Source organism: Ostrea edulis, chromosome 5, assembly GCF_947568905.1.
Source record: "Ostrea edulis chromosome 5, xbOstEdul1.1, whole genome shotgun sequence".
NCBI lineage: Eukaryota > Metazoa > Mollusca > Bivalvia > Ostreida > Ostreidae > Ostrea > Ostrea edulis.
This window is the reverse complement of record NC_079168.1, coordinates 71,490,820-71,503,988: the sequence shown is the minus strand read 5'-3', so window position 1 is coordinate 71,503,988 and position 13,169 is coordinate 71,490,820. Positions and strand designations below refer to the sequence as shown.

Below are 13,169 nucleotides of genomic sequence, written 5' to 3'. Positions count from 1 at the left end.
CCAAAATACTCAACCATTTTGGATGCCAAATCTGGAGCTTTCATCTAAATATGCCAGTAATGCCTTTGTGGCGGAAGAAAAGGGGGAGGGCTAACAATCCGCCACTATATGAAAGTCAAAGCTATTAAACAGCTGTTAAATGGTGAAGAGGGGGGGGGGGGGGGGGTCTTTATCCTTCACACCGTCCTTAAATAACTATTGCTTCTGTTGTTTTCAGTCATCTCTGCAAATGTAAATGTATATTTACGAAATATTTATTCGTGAAATACAGGGAAAACGTGTAAATTAGAGTTTTGACATCGATTGTTTACATTAGTACCTGCATTGTTTTCCTCGTTTTTTCGCCAACCCGGGAGTAGATAGGATCCTGGACATCTTACATGTTCGCAGTAAACCAAGTTGACAACACGCAAACACGAATAAAAAGTTATGATCGTTTCTTTTAACGTGTGCTTATCTCCGGAAGTTCTCCACCGGAAGCGAGACTGCGCGAGACGATAAGTGTAAATTAAATGGCACAATCAGCCACAATACCTAGCCCCTTCGATCTTGAACGCAGCCCTGGGGTTGCAATCGAATCAAGCTCGTCCTTTTGGTTTGTACTGAATGACAAATGTTCTTCAGTTATTTATGAATTTGTTTATAACATATGCTGATTGATTTTTTTAATTATAAAATTGAATTATCAGTCATCCACTTTATTGTTGCATCAGCAAAACTCGAAGTACAAGGGAGATGTGTATCAATTTCTCATAATCAGTTTAAAATACGTATGAGGGTACGTATATCGTAGAATAATGACCGCGGCATTCCTTTGATCTTTGCAATAACCGTGGTCGAATTTCTGTTACATGTGTATATTTACAAAATGGAGTTGACAGATCATACGCCCGTCGAAGATGGTATGGTGTCGTCCGTCTGGACATTGTGGCCAGGATACAGACCGAACCGTAAGCTCCAGAATAGTATAACTTGGTATATTTGATCACCATGATGAGAGAAAGATGCTTTTATTTTTCAAGGTCAGTTCTAAGTCAAAGGTCACGGTCGCAGTGTCACTTACTAGGAAAACGTAGGCAACATACAAACCGAACTGTAAGCTCCAGGATATTGTAACTTGGCACATTTGAACACCATGAAGAGAGGAAGATGCCTGTTGTTTTTCAAGGTTAGAGGTCAAAGTCGCAGTATCACTTAGTAGGAAAATCTTGTTTGCAGGATTCAAACAGAACCATAAGCTCTAGGATATTGCAACTTTGATCACCGAAATGAGAGGAAAATGCCTATCATTTTTCAAGTTCAAAGGTCAAGGTTGCAGTATCACTTAGTAGGAAAACCTTGCAGGCAGTATACAAACCGAACCATGAGCTCCAGGATATTGCAACTTGGTACATTTGATCACCATGATACTGCCTACAGGGTTTTCCTACTAAGTGATACTGCGACTTTGACTTTGAAAAATAATGGGCATTTATCTCTCATCATGGTGATAAAATCTACCAAGTTGTAAGATCCCTGAGCTTACGGTTCATTTTGCCTACAAGGTCTAGGCAGATGGACGACATCATACCATAATACCGTCTTTGACGGGCATTTAATTACTATTCAGGGGTATGAATTGGTTATTTCTGAGAAAATATGATTGGTTATGAATAAGAAAATTTTGACTTGATTAAGTTGCATGTCAACATATTGAAAGTTAAGAACTCAACTTCAAATTTTATGACTTATACAGAATTGGGCCGTATACCATTAATAATACATAGAAAATTACATATACTGAAGTATTCGGTCAAAATCCTAAGTACTCAGAATTGTATATTGAAAAATTTATATGATGAAATGTATGTCTTTCCATGTCATAATTCATGGGTGTCTAAGGGGAAGGATATGTTACGCTCTCTTGGTTTTGACAATGTATGTTATTCACAAAGTGTTAACAACCCCACAAACTTTTTGCTATGGCAAAATAAAGACCGACAGATATATTTGTCCAAGAAAGAAACTCTTCTAAATGTTTTATTTACTTATCGGATACATTCGATTTACCTCAAGAAATGCATCCCGGAAACCCTTATTCACTATCTCCCGGGAACCCTTATTCACTATCTCCCGGGAACTTTATTCGCTATCTCCCGGGAACCCTTATTCACTATCTTTCGAAATATAGGATATCTTCACATAAACTGGCTATAGAGCACGGCCGTTACAGTCAAACAGAACGTGCTCAACGTATTTACAAATTATGTGATCTAAACCTAAATCGAAGATGAGTATCACTTTATTTTGGAATGTACACAGTATAATTATTGGCGTAGTATATGCATAAAAAATATCATTGAACAAGGTCAGCTACCTTTAAGCTTGGTCAGTTACTTAACCTTAGAAACAAAAAACAACTTCACAATCTTTGTATCTTTCTTCAAAAAGTTACTGCCCATAGAGATAATGTATGCTCATAGCGTATATAAATCAATTGCATATCATGTCATAATGTATATACAATATATATGCACATATGCTTATGTTAGTAAACTTATGGTATAATGTGTGTTGTGTACACCATTGTACTCCCAGTATTATTATATGTGTATATTGATGTGTAAGTCTTGTGTTATTTAGATGAATGTTATTGATTTTTTTTTTTTTTTTTTTTTACATGTACACATGTATGTGGTGTACTTATTACATGCCTGTAAACCTTATGTTTTGTGCTAATAAACTGAACTGAACTTGAAAAAAACCCCACAACAACATGCAAGTAAGTTGCATCTCACATATGTTGGATGTCGCATATTGGCGATATTTGATATCTCTTGAATTTTTCTAATAACATTTTTCTTGCATGTCAACATAATTAAGTTGCATGTTGATATACAATCATCTTGCATGTTAACAATCTATAGAATCAAAGTACTGAATGTATCGTTAGCCGGTGTTGACAAAATGCTAAATTATGATATTCCACAGACACTTATAAAAAACGACCTATTTTCGTTTCATGAAACCGAAGGCCTACAGCAAACTCCGTACAGTGTCAATTCTCCGGGACTACTCCCCCCCCCCCTCCCCCGATTAATGATATTGGAGTTGTAGCATAATGGAATATACTGAGCTGACTGGAGCTCGGTTTTTCATAAATACTCTAGAACCCACAAACGGTCGCTTTCAAACTTCTCTTGACCCGGTTTTTCAAACTTTCACTGCTGCAGCTCTACGATTACAACCTGTATCATCCCGCAGTCTTAGATTGTCAAAACCTTCCGTATACCAACTCTAATTGTTGATGTTTTGTTTACATATAAATACCCAGTAAGATTACTCAAAAGAATTGACATTTATATAATGAGTGCAATGTCAAGTGAACTATTTCATGAAGCACCTTTGGATGGTTGTTACCCACCTTTTCTGAGAACAAGCAGCTATTTTTGTGGTATTTTACATGTTTTGATTCCTATTATCAATATTTTGTATCTCAGTTCCGGGAATAAGGGGTGTCAGCATGCATAACATATCAAATTGATAGGTTCAATCTTTACTAGTATCCTGACAACCTATAATTATATTCCCAGTATTTTGTATATACAACTGTACATTTTTATTGCGTCATTTACAGGATAAATGACAAGTTTCAATTCAGTTGGTGTTGGGTTTTGCCAGCCTCAAACAAAAACAAAGCAAAGTGTCCCTAATGTTGGAACATAAAGATCAATATGATGAAATTGACCATATAATATTGTGGTGCGACTTTTTCTCTCTTGATTTTAATTCATAAAATTCTAGTTTAACAAAATATGTAGTCATATAAAACAATAGAAATGAGGCAATAGAATTGCATCATTTCTGTGTATAAATGTCATTGAATAATAAATTAGTTTAGTATATATAAAGTTAACACAAGAGTCATTCATCTCAACACCAGCACTGCAAACAAAGTGATCACAGAATTGCTTGTCTTGTAAATTAAGGCCAATATATTGGTCCAGTCATAAAGTTTAAGATATTCGACTATGTCTCCTTGGTGATGGAGTCATGAGGTTAGAGGACATCACAGAACGACTAGTTGAGGAACCCAGCACACTGCCACCTGGCGGCCTAATATTAACCGTTGTTTGTCGTCTTTGCATTTTGGCAGCCGGGGCCTGCAAACAAAAATATCCAATTAAAAGATGGATGTGTGAACACAAAATGGAGTGAATGTGGTTACTCAGACCAGAATTTGCACTAACATTATCTTAAATCCTTGCACAAATAAATCGTTTGCAGAAATAATTATGGCTGTATCTGATCAAAATTCAATATTGTTGATAAAATGCATTTTGGATACATTTATTACATGTCAAAAATATACTAATAAATAAAAAACAAAACAAAAAACATCACACACCCCTTCCCCCCAATATGAATCAGTTTAACTTAGTTTTTCATGCTTTAAGTGGTCATGTATTATGAAATATGAAAGGCAGAAATTCTCAACATATTTCATTAGGTACAGCAGTGTGAGACAATATAATATATTATGTATGTATTTTCATTAAAAGGACTACATGGGTTAAAAGGACTGGTTCACACGTTTTGACACCCCCCCCCCCATTTTTGATGTTAAACATAATGCAAGAATAAGAGCAATATTTTAGCCTTAACTCACGTGTTATGTAAAGAAGACTGGACTTATTTATGTTTACAAACAAACCAGCGAAATCTTAATTTTGTACTTTAAAGCATCCTTTTATACACACATAAATTTAACTTTTAAATTTTAAATGACACATTTTACCTAAAGAGTAATACTTGAAATATGATACATATATTATAAACTTAGATTGATAACCATACATTTGAAAAACTTTGTAAACAATAATATACCTCAATTTTTGTTTCATACACAATAATAAACTCTCTATAATGAGTTCTGTCAGAATGTATAACCTTGATTTTTTTTTTTAAAAGAAACCTTTTAAACACATTAGACAGTAATTAAATTTTAATCATTAAAAGTTAAAAACAATGTTTGGGGGAGATCGTGAATCAGTCCCTTTACAGTGTAAACAGGTACTACGACGTAACACATCATGCACTTTACCCCGGCTAACTGCTCTAAGTAATGGGATTCAACTGAAACTTGAAAGACATTCAATCATCAGCTAAAATCATAGCAATAAATGGCGAACATGCACAAATAGGATAGCAATTTTCTACAAGGTGCTATATAATGTGGACTGTTTGATCATGCAATATGATTATAGATCTGCATTCATGTATATCTAAATGTTTGACATAACATCCTTGCTAGTTTACCTGTACCATTTTAAATAATTTTTCAAAACATGTACTATTCATTCCTCATAATAATGGAAACAAAAAAAATCATCAAATTCAGACTCTACTATCAACACAGTGTTTGGAACTTGCACTACTCTCCAAAACCAACTCTTGCCAAGATATTAAACAATGTTGTAAAACTATGATGTTTTTTTTGGTTTTTACAAGAAATGTGGTGTGTCTAGTGTACCCGATTTCAGGATGCCCATTAAGATCGCTGAATCCTAGCTTCAATGCCAAAAACATGCAGAATGAAGAAACAGTGATTCTAGCCCATTCCCTATAATATTGCCCACAAACAAAACACAGAGATTATCAAAGGCTTCATGATTCAGTGCACCTAATACTTAATTTCAGCTAATTAAATCATGGTTTCTCCTTTATCAAGTATGTGATTATTAATCAGTCATTATCAGTTCTGAATCTCATTACATCACTGTAAATGAAGTTTTCTTCGAGTGCGAGAATATTTCGTGAGATTTCCAATAGTCTTATTGTGAATATTTCTCACCACAAACCAGTCCTTCAATGCCTCTTGTATTTAAAGGTTCTTTCAGCACTGCATGTTGAGGAGTCTTCGATTTGGTGTATTATTTAATGATTAGAGTAACCTGCTCATAGACACTATTTTGTGTGTCAATGTGAAAAAGATTTCGACTTCTGATAAATCATAAGAGTTATTTCCCTTGAAAACTGTTACTTTTTGAAATGTTTGGATAATGTTATCTGTTATTTCCAATGCTACCCAATGTAATAATTAAAAATATTATAAATAAATATACACAACTTCATATTCTCAAAATAATGCATTTTTTATATGTAAATTTATGTATTTCATTTTATTCACATTCTTGGTGAAATTTAATTGTTGTAATAAAAATGATCGTATCTTTGAAAAAGAAATATGTAAGATATTTTTACCACACTGATAATTGGCAGTGTCTAAATAAAATATTTATCATGCCTTACTTTGCAAATTTTGAGTTGCATATATGCAACTAATACAATTATAAAAAAATATCTATAAATTTAGGTTGAAAATGCCTCTACACAACTTAAAATATACACAACTTAAAATATTCATCTTTAAAAGACATATTTTTTCATTGCTCAAAAAGTTTCCACTTGGTGTGTATAGAGGTTCCTTAAAATTATCTTGGTCATGAAAACTAGTTGCTATGATTTATCACTGGTAAATCGAGAAATGAAGTCATGGAGAATAAAAGTTGATAAAACAGTATTTCATCACAGCATTTCACTAATTACCCATCTCCAAATCTCCCAGCCACAGGATCATATGAATATTCATTATATAGGGCATTCTGTGCCCCTCCAATAGACCACTCATTCAGAACTCCACTTTGTGCAGGAACACCTTTAGTAATATATGTGCAGTATTCTAGCTCATGTCCACACCAACTCATTCCAAAGCCCATGCTGTGCTAGAATGCTCTACCTGTGTATCATGTTACTGCCCAGATGCCCAGAGAGTGCTTTAGTGTTTTTATTGTGCAGATGTCTAGCCCAGTTCATTTCTTACCTAGTGTTTTCTGGTTCTCAGACTGGGATATCTGAGTTTGGGGTCGGCCTTCAAGGCCTGATAGATGCGGGTCATGTGGGGCACATATTGGGGCTTCCTTGGTGTGACCAGGGGTGGGGCAGTGTGGGGCACAGACTGATGGTAGACACACAGGTATTAGAAAACAAAACACCCATTAAATCAATTATGCATCCCTTTGTATCAACACATTTCTGTAATTTTCCAAAACTTTTTGAAAAAGACTTTTTAAAAGAACTCACAAAATTACACAATGATTTCATAGAGCAAATATGATATTAAAGACTGAATATCTTTTGTGTCTTAAGGAGGTATTCTACATCATCATAATGGCTGACTTCCTTTAAAAACATGGATGAAATAATGAATATCAGCAATATTTGTTTTTTCCTTTTCAATTTAAATACCTAGCTGAGTAGCTCAGTAGGTTTGAATACTGACTGCTGAACCGTAGGTTGCAGGTTTGAGTCCAGCTGGGGTTTTAATTTTTTTTCCAGATTACCTTCTACTAAATCTGTATTTTTTGACAAAAAAAGTAAATTTGAAAATTTTCAACTTCAAAATATTGTTGTACATATCCTCCACTTTTCATTTACAACAAACTCTGGTGTAGCATACCTCCTTAAAATGTGCTGAAATACCCCGAGTTATTACACATCATGATGCTCACACTTTATTAGTACTGAACATTTATAACTATTTCAGTGTACAACTCATATAAACTATTTCAGGATATTGTTTGGTAGATACTATATGTGAGGAACTTCCACTTCACGGAGCAAGTTATTAGTGGAACTCAAAATGAACATTAGAAAGTGGCAATAAAAGCTGCACTTTAAATACCTACACCTCCGTTTCACTCCACTTTTTCCTGTAAATCATTTCATTGTTAAACAGAATCATGCAGTATTGTGTTAGGTACATGTACGTGTTAGACTACCTATATTTAAATTTTCAAGTTTAGTGATGCGTGTCCAAGCTTCCTTCCTAGAACACAATAGATGTCAGTATCTTTACCATCAAAGAGACATGCAGTTAATTTCATGTATACCTCACCTCAAAATATTAATTTACTGCATGGTCAAATTTGTTATAAATATACCATTAATTACACACACATGCAAGAAAAAAAATGTACTTCTGAACAAAGTACAAACTGCTACCATTAAATAATGCACTTAGTATGTCTTTCAATGTAGCCATGCCAATTAGCAATTGATCAAACTCCATTTAAGTTCAAAGGTGGAACTAATGTTGCCTAAAACTTATTCTATTTTCCTGCTAGGGATATTCTCCAAATATGTTGGTCCTTTTTCTCAATGGGGATGTGTCACAAATGTATGAAATTGGGCATCATAGATGTCAATATATACATGTAAAATAACATTGAACTAAACCATGCACAACCTGTTGTGTACTCGCATCTTACATAGATTGCTACAACCAGCATTTATCATCCTACATATACAGGTAAATCAGTGATCCTATACATATTACCCAGTTCTTACCTTGCTGGTGTTTCCAAACAGGTAACTCTGCGATTCATCTTCCATGGGAATTTTGTAGCTCGGTTCTGGGATTGTCACTTTCTTTGGAGTTTTTATCTGTAATGAATATCCAGCCAACCTCTACTAGTTATGTCTCTGTATCACAAATTAGCCAGACAAGTGGTAGATAGCGAACCACACAAAGCATTCTGTGACATTTGTAATACATTTTTTATTACTAAATATCATATTCCTATTCAACAGAAATTTACTTTTGTCCAAATTTACTAGGTCGTCTTGGTGTGAAAATAATGTTCTTGTGTATCATAATATGTATCTAGTGATGAACAAACCAAAAATTCACGCAATGTCTTGCTGATAAATTCAACATGGTAGTATCTCTGAAATAAGGTCTTGTGGAAAAGTAAGTGATATAATACCTGATTATCCAATAATACTGTAAAACAACTTTTATTTGTGTGCGAGAAAATTACGCGAGATTTGTGAGAACCTCATTGTTGCAAATATTTCTCGTCGCAAAATAATCCTTGAATGTCTGCCATAGGCTTGAGAATGAGGCTTGATCGCAAAAATTACTTGCCATGAGCAATAGTTGATCATTCAGTTGAATTTTTCATCAGTTCAATTTTACATTTCCACTACAATTCACCATTGTTACTGAGGAGCTAGCCTTGCACTTAAAAATAACTGATGATTATTTTTGTATATATTTGGGTAATGGCAATGCAGGTCAAGCTGTGAAATGTAATAAGTTGATTTGCACAAAAAATAATTTCAAAAAATTGAATCACACTTGAAAAAATAGATTTCAATTGAAAGGTTACTTCAGAGACATCAATAGGATATACTAACATGTTCCGTTCACTGACACCTGATGTCCATAATTATTTTTTTTGCCACAGTGTCAAAATAATAAGTTAATAATGTATATGCATTGTTTGCACATGTAATTTCAGGCATATCTAATTGTGTTATAGTCATTGAAAATTAGGATCAAAAATTGATAAAAGAATTGCTGAGAAGTTGAGGACTACCTGTAATATTTAGATACTCTGTAACATAGGTTGTACATCATAACCCTACATTGCAGGTGCAAAAAAATAATTAAAAAATCACACAAGGGACACATAATCAATGACTACAATTATTGTACAGTCATATTATTTTCTAGTAAGTACAATTCATTCTTAGAAAGATTTCTTTACTGACACTTAATTACAATCAGACATGGTATTAATTTTCTATCTATTCTTTATATTGACACTATAAGAATTGAGGACCGCAACAGAGTGCGCCCTCTGTATTCAGGGAGTATAATCACATTGCATTGCGAAAAATATATCCCACTGGTCTATGTTTTAACCATACAAAATGTTGTCCAGTGAACATGCAAAATTTGTAAATACACTTACTCGATAGACTGGCAAGGCTCTAAACACAGCTCCCTGGTTTTTGTCTGCAGTATTAAAACTTTCCAGGTGATGATTGTAGGCCTGCAGGTAAGAAAAACATGTTTTAAGCTAAATTACCCTTAATGCAATGTAATCAAACATTTCTTAATAATTTTTCATTCACTTGCCTGAAAATCATAAGGGGGTTTCCTCTATATTAATGTTACCATGTCTTTCTTTTAAGATAGAGTTTGGAACTATCTCTTACTTTAAGTAATTAAATAGTTGCATTGTAAGAAATAATAAAATAAAAAAACTACCATTTAACTTTTACAAACAACCAAATTATCTAATAATAAAAATTAAATTAAAAGACATGCGCAAATGTCTGACAATAGAAAATACATTGTGTTTGCTATTCTAAAACATATTTCAGCCACCCACATGCAATTTACTAGGTGCACAGTCACAGACCTGAAAATACATGTACCAGTATTTAATTCACATTGTAATTAACTTCATAAATTAATATTTATTTAAAATTTACAACCGAAAGTACATAAGAACAAAATGACTTTTTAAAAAAAATTTAATTAATGTAAAAAAAATTTTTTTACTGAGGTGCCCCACTAATAAACATTTCTGCCCATTATTTCAGTAAATTTCTATCTAAATAATGTTTGTCTACAATGAAGCATCAGAATGACAAATACTAAAGTACACAACCAAGCTGAAATACAACTACAACAGATGTATAACAATCTGTCAGAGTGAAAACATAAACTTTACCAGTTTTACAAAGTCCTTGACATGAGTACTTTTGTTATGTTGCATTTTGATGTGTATTAATATGTAAATGATGCATGTCACATGACTTTACCCATGATTCACTAGTGACCTACATAATGTTACAGTGTCACAACAGTGCAACTACACAACATCCCTATTACCACTAGCGAATGCTGTCTACTTTCTTATTTACCGATTTTTTAGTGTAGGATAAAACCTTCTTTAAATAATCCTGAAATCAAATTCTGCATGTATTAACAGGGACATTCAGTCTCAAAGAATTTCCATTTACAATGTATTTGTTGAAGAACATATATTACAGAAAAAATATCAATAGTTTTGAATGTGTACTGTTTCAAATAGAAGAAATTATATAACAATTTCCTTCACTGCTCAGTTTGAATGATCTTTGCAGTGACCTTTAGTCAAAACAGATGTTTTTTGTTACCCGGTTTCTTTTCAATGATTCAAGTTGTCTGAATCTTTTCTGAAACAACACAGAGTGAGGATGAATTTTGTGTATTAGTAAAAAAAAAATAGTGGGTACATGACCCATTTAATTTGGCTGTATATCACATGAACATACAAACATAAACACCCTCAAAAACCCTGAGCTACATAGCTATAACTACTGCATAAAACAAATCTCATTTTCACAGCAATATTGGCTTCGTTAAAAAAAGTATTAGAATAAAATTCGTAAAACTGAATAACTCGACCTCTCCATCATTTCTACACAATGACAAAACTGAAGTAATTATATTCACCTTTGGCTTGATAAGAGCTCCAAAAAATTTCCTATCTTCCGGTTGGGGGATACGTTTTTTACGACTTGTGGTCTGTTTATCACGGTTGTAAGCGGAGCGTCTGAATGGTTGCCACCTATAATGTTTCAATGAATAATTGAGATGGGGATGACAATCCACACAAAGCCAACACACCTTTAATGAAATAAATAACACACACCTTTCATAATCCACCACAAGTGGGAACTTTATGTTGTCCTTGGTCCGGATTTTCTGTTTGGCACTTTTTACTTTGACAGGGGCAAGGGGAGCCTGCAATGAACACAAAACCTTTCAAATCCAATTCTACTCTCCAGATTTCATACAATAATATAATGCATTATTTGAAAAAGCACACTTACCTCTGTTATGTCATAAGGCAAAGTTGCAGGCCCTGCAGACTCTTCATTCTTTGGAAACACAAAAGGTCTATGCTGGCTGAAAAACCCTATAAATCGACCTTTGTGACCCCACCAAACCCTGTAGATAATCAAATACATCCATATATATTTTATCTTTTAAAACCAGAGTTTATAAGTATTCTTTTCTTTTTTTTACAGAGAATACTAGGAATTTATATACATACTTGTGAAAAAAAAAAAAAAACCAAAAAAAAAAAACAACAACAATGTTTATAGCGTATTTCACATAAAATTCAAGTTTCATTATTAAATTAATTAAAATTATAAAATATGGATGTATAGCGTCGCAGAAAAGTCATAGAGGAACAAATATGTCAATCAAATTACCTTACAGATCCATCCGTAGACCCCGAAAATATAGCCTTAAGTTTGTCTATGTACATAAGGGAGACAATCTTTACCAAATGGGCTCGCCAACAAATTAGCTGTTTTACCGCATTCTGAAAAAAAAAAAACCCATCACAAATCTCATGTACATATAAGTAAAAAATTATACATGTAATTACAGACCAAACATATTGTACATACATGTATATATACTTGATGAAATTCCATATTGGATATAATCCGCATCATATAAATGATTAGTTTTATCTTATAAATAGTTTATTCAAAACAGAAAATGATTGGGCAGCAAGCTATAACTTTATAAATGTCCTCTCCGTGATGTGATTAATAGCTTTGTATTGATCGATTGCTTCACTCTTGATACTGGGTGCCCAATTCCATACCCGGCATCAAGTCAGTAAAGAATGTCACATGACGTCATCATAATAAACAAAAATGGCGGACACAATGCAATTTAGTGAAAAATATCTTCAAATTGTGTTCATCCCCTTCTATCAATCCGATACCAGCAGTTATTTATTCTTTGTTATAGGGACACACACGGCAGCTCGTAACAATTTCTGATCTGGGTGTATGTGGACTGTAACTGCTGAAGCAATGCGATAACATCCTATATATCCTTTCTTTATGAGTGGAATGGGTGTTCAATCTATCCGTAATTACATGGCTTTTATGTCAATGACATTTATTTTAATCCTATAGAATCACATCTACTGACAGACTTGGAACAGCCATTGAGTTATTGTGTCATGTATATACAAACATACAGACAAAGCAATATTACCGGTACCCAAAAATACATGTCCTTCTCTTATTGTAAAGTAGTTCTATACAAAGTTTGAAAAAGTGTTGATAGACAGACAAAAGAATGGGCAGACAATGTGATTCCTATAGGGCCTCTGCATTAAATGTGAGGCCCTAATTATAAATTAGTAATCTGTAGTAGAAATCACCATTCATTTATTGCTGATATTACCCTGTGCAACCTTTCATTTATTGCTGATATTACCCTGTGCACCCTTTCTTATGTTTAAATGTAATTAATC

At 33.5% G+C, this 13,169-nt stretch overlaps 1 protein-coding gene across 8 annotated transcripts in view; it reads right to left on the bottom strand.

Moving 5' to 3' along the window:
• Window positions 1-3,742: 3,742 nt before the first annotated feature.
• The window catches only part of LOC125650581 (WD repeat-containing protein 64-like), a 32,145-nt gene continuing 22,718 nt past the window's right edge, over window positions 3,743-13,169 (bottom strand). For 2 of the 8 annotated variants that reach the window (XM_048878974.2, XM_048878976.2), the window contains 8 exons: window positions 12,103-12,215; window positions 11,716-11,833; window positions 11,535-11,626; window positions 11,336-11,450; window positions 10,762-10,800; window positions 9,801-9,881; window positions 8,389-8,484; window positions 3,743-4,142 (listed from right to left, as the gene is read on the bottom strand). In XM_048878974.2, coding sequence (XP_048734931.1) covers window positions 3,996-4,142; window positions 8,389-8,484; window positions 9,801-9,881; window positions 10,762-10,800; window positions 11,336-11,450; window positions 11,535-11,626; window positions 11,716-11,833; window positions 12,103-12,215 — 801 coding nt within the window. In that variant the 3' untranslated portion in view covers window positions 3,743-3,995. Of the gene's footprint in view, window positions 4,143-5,083; window positions 5,122-6,862; window positions 6,998-7,723; window positions 7,752-8,388; window positions 8,485-9,800; window positions 9,882-10,761; window positions 10,801-11,335; window positions 11,451-11,534; window positions 11,627-11,715; window positions 11,834-12,102; window positions 12,216-13,169 lie in introns of all 8 variants that reach the window. The other 6 variants (XM_048878983.2, XM_048878980.2, XM_048878977.2 and 3 more) reach the window with 6 other exon arrangements.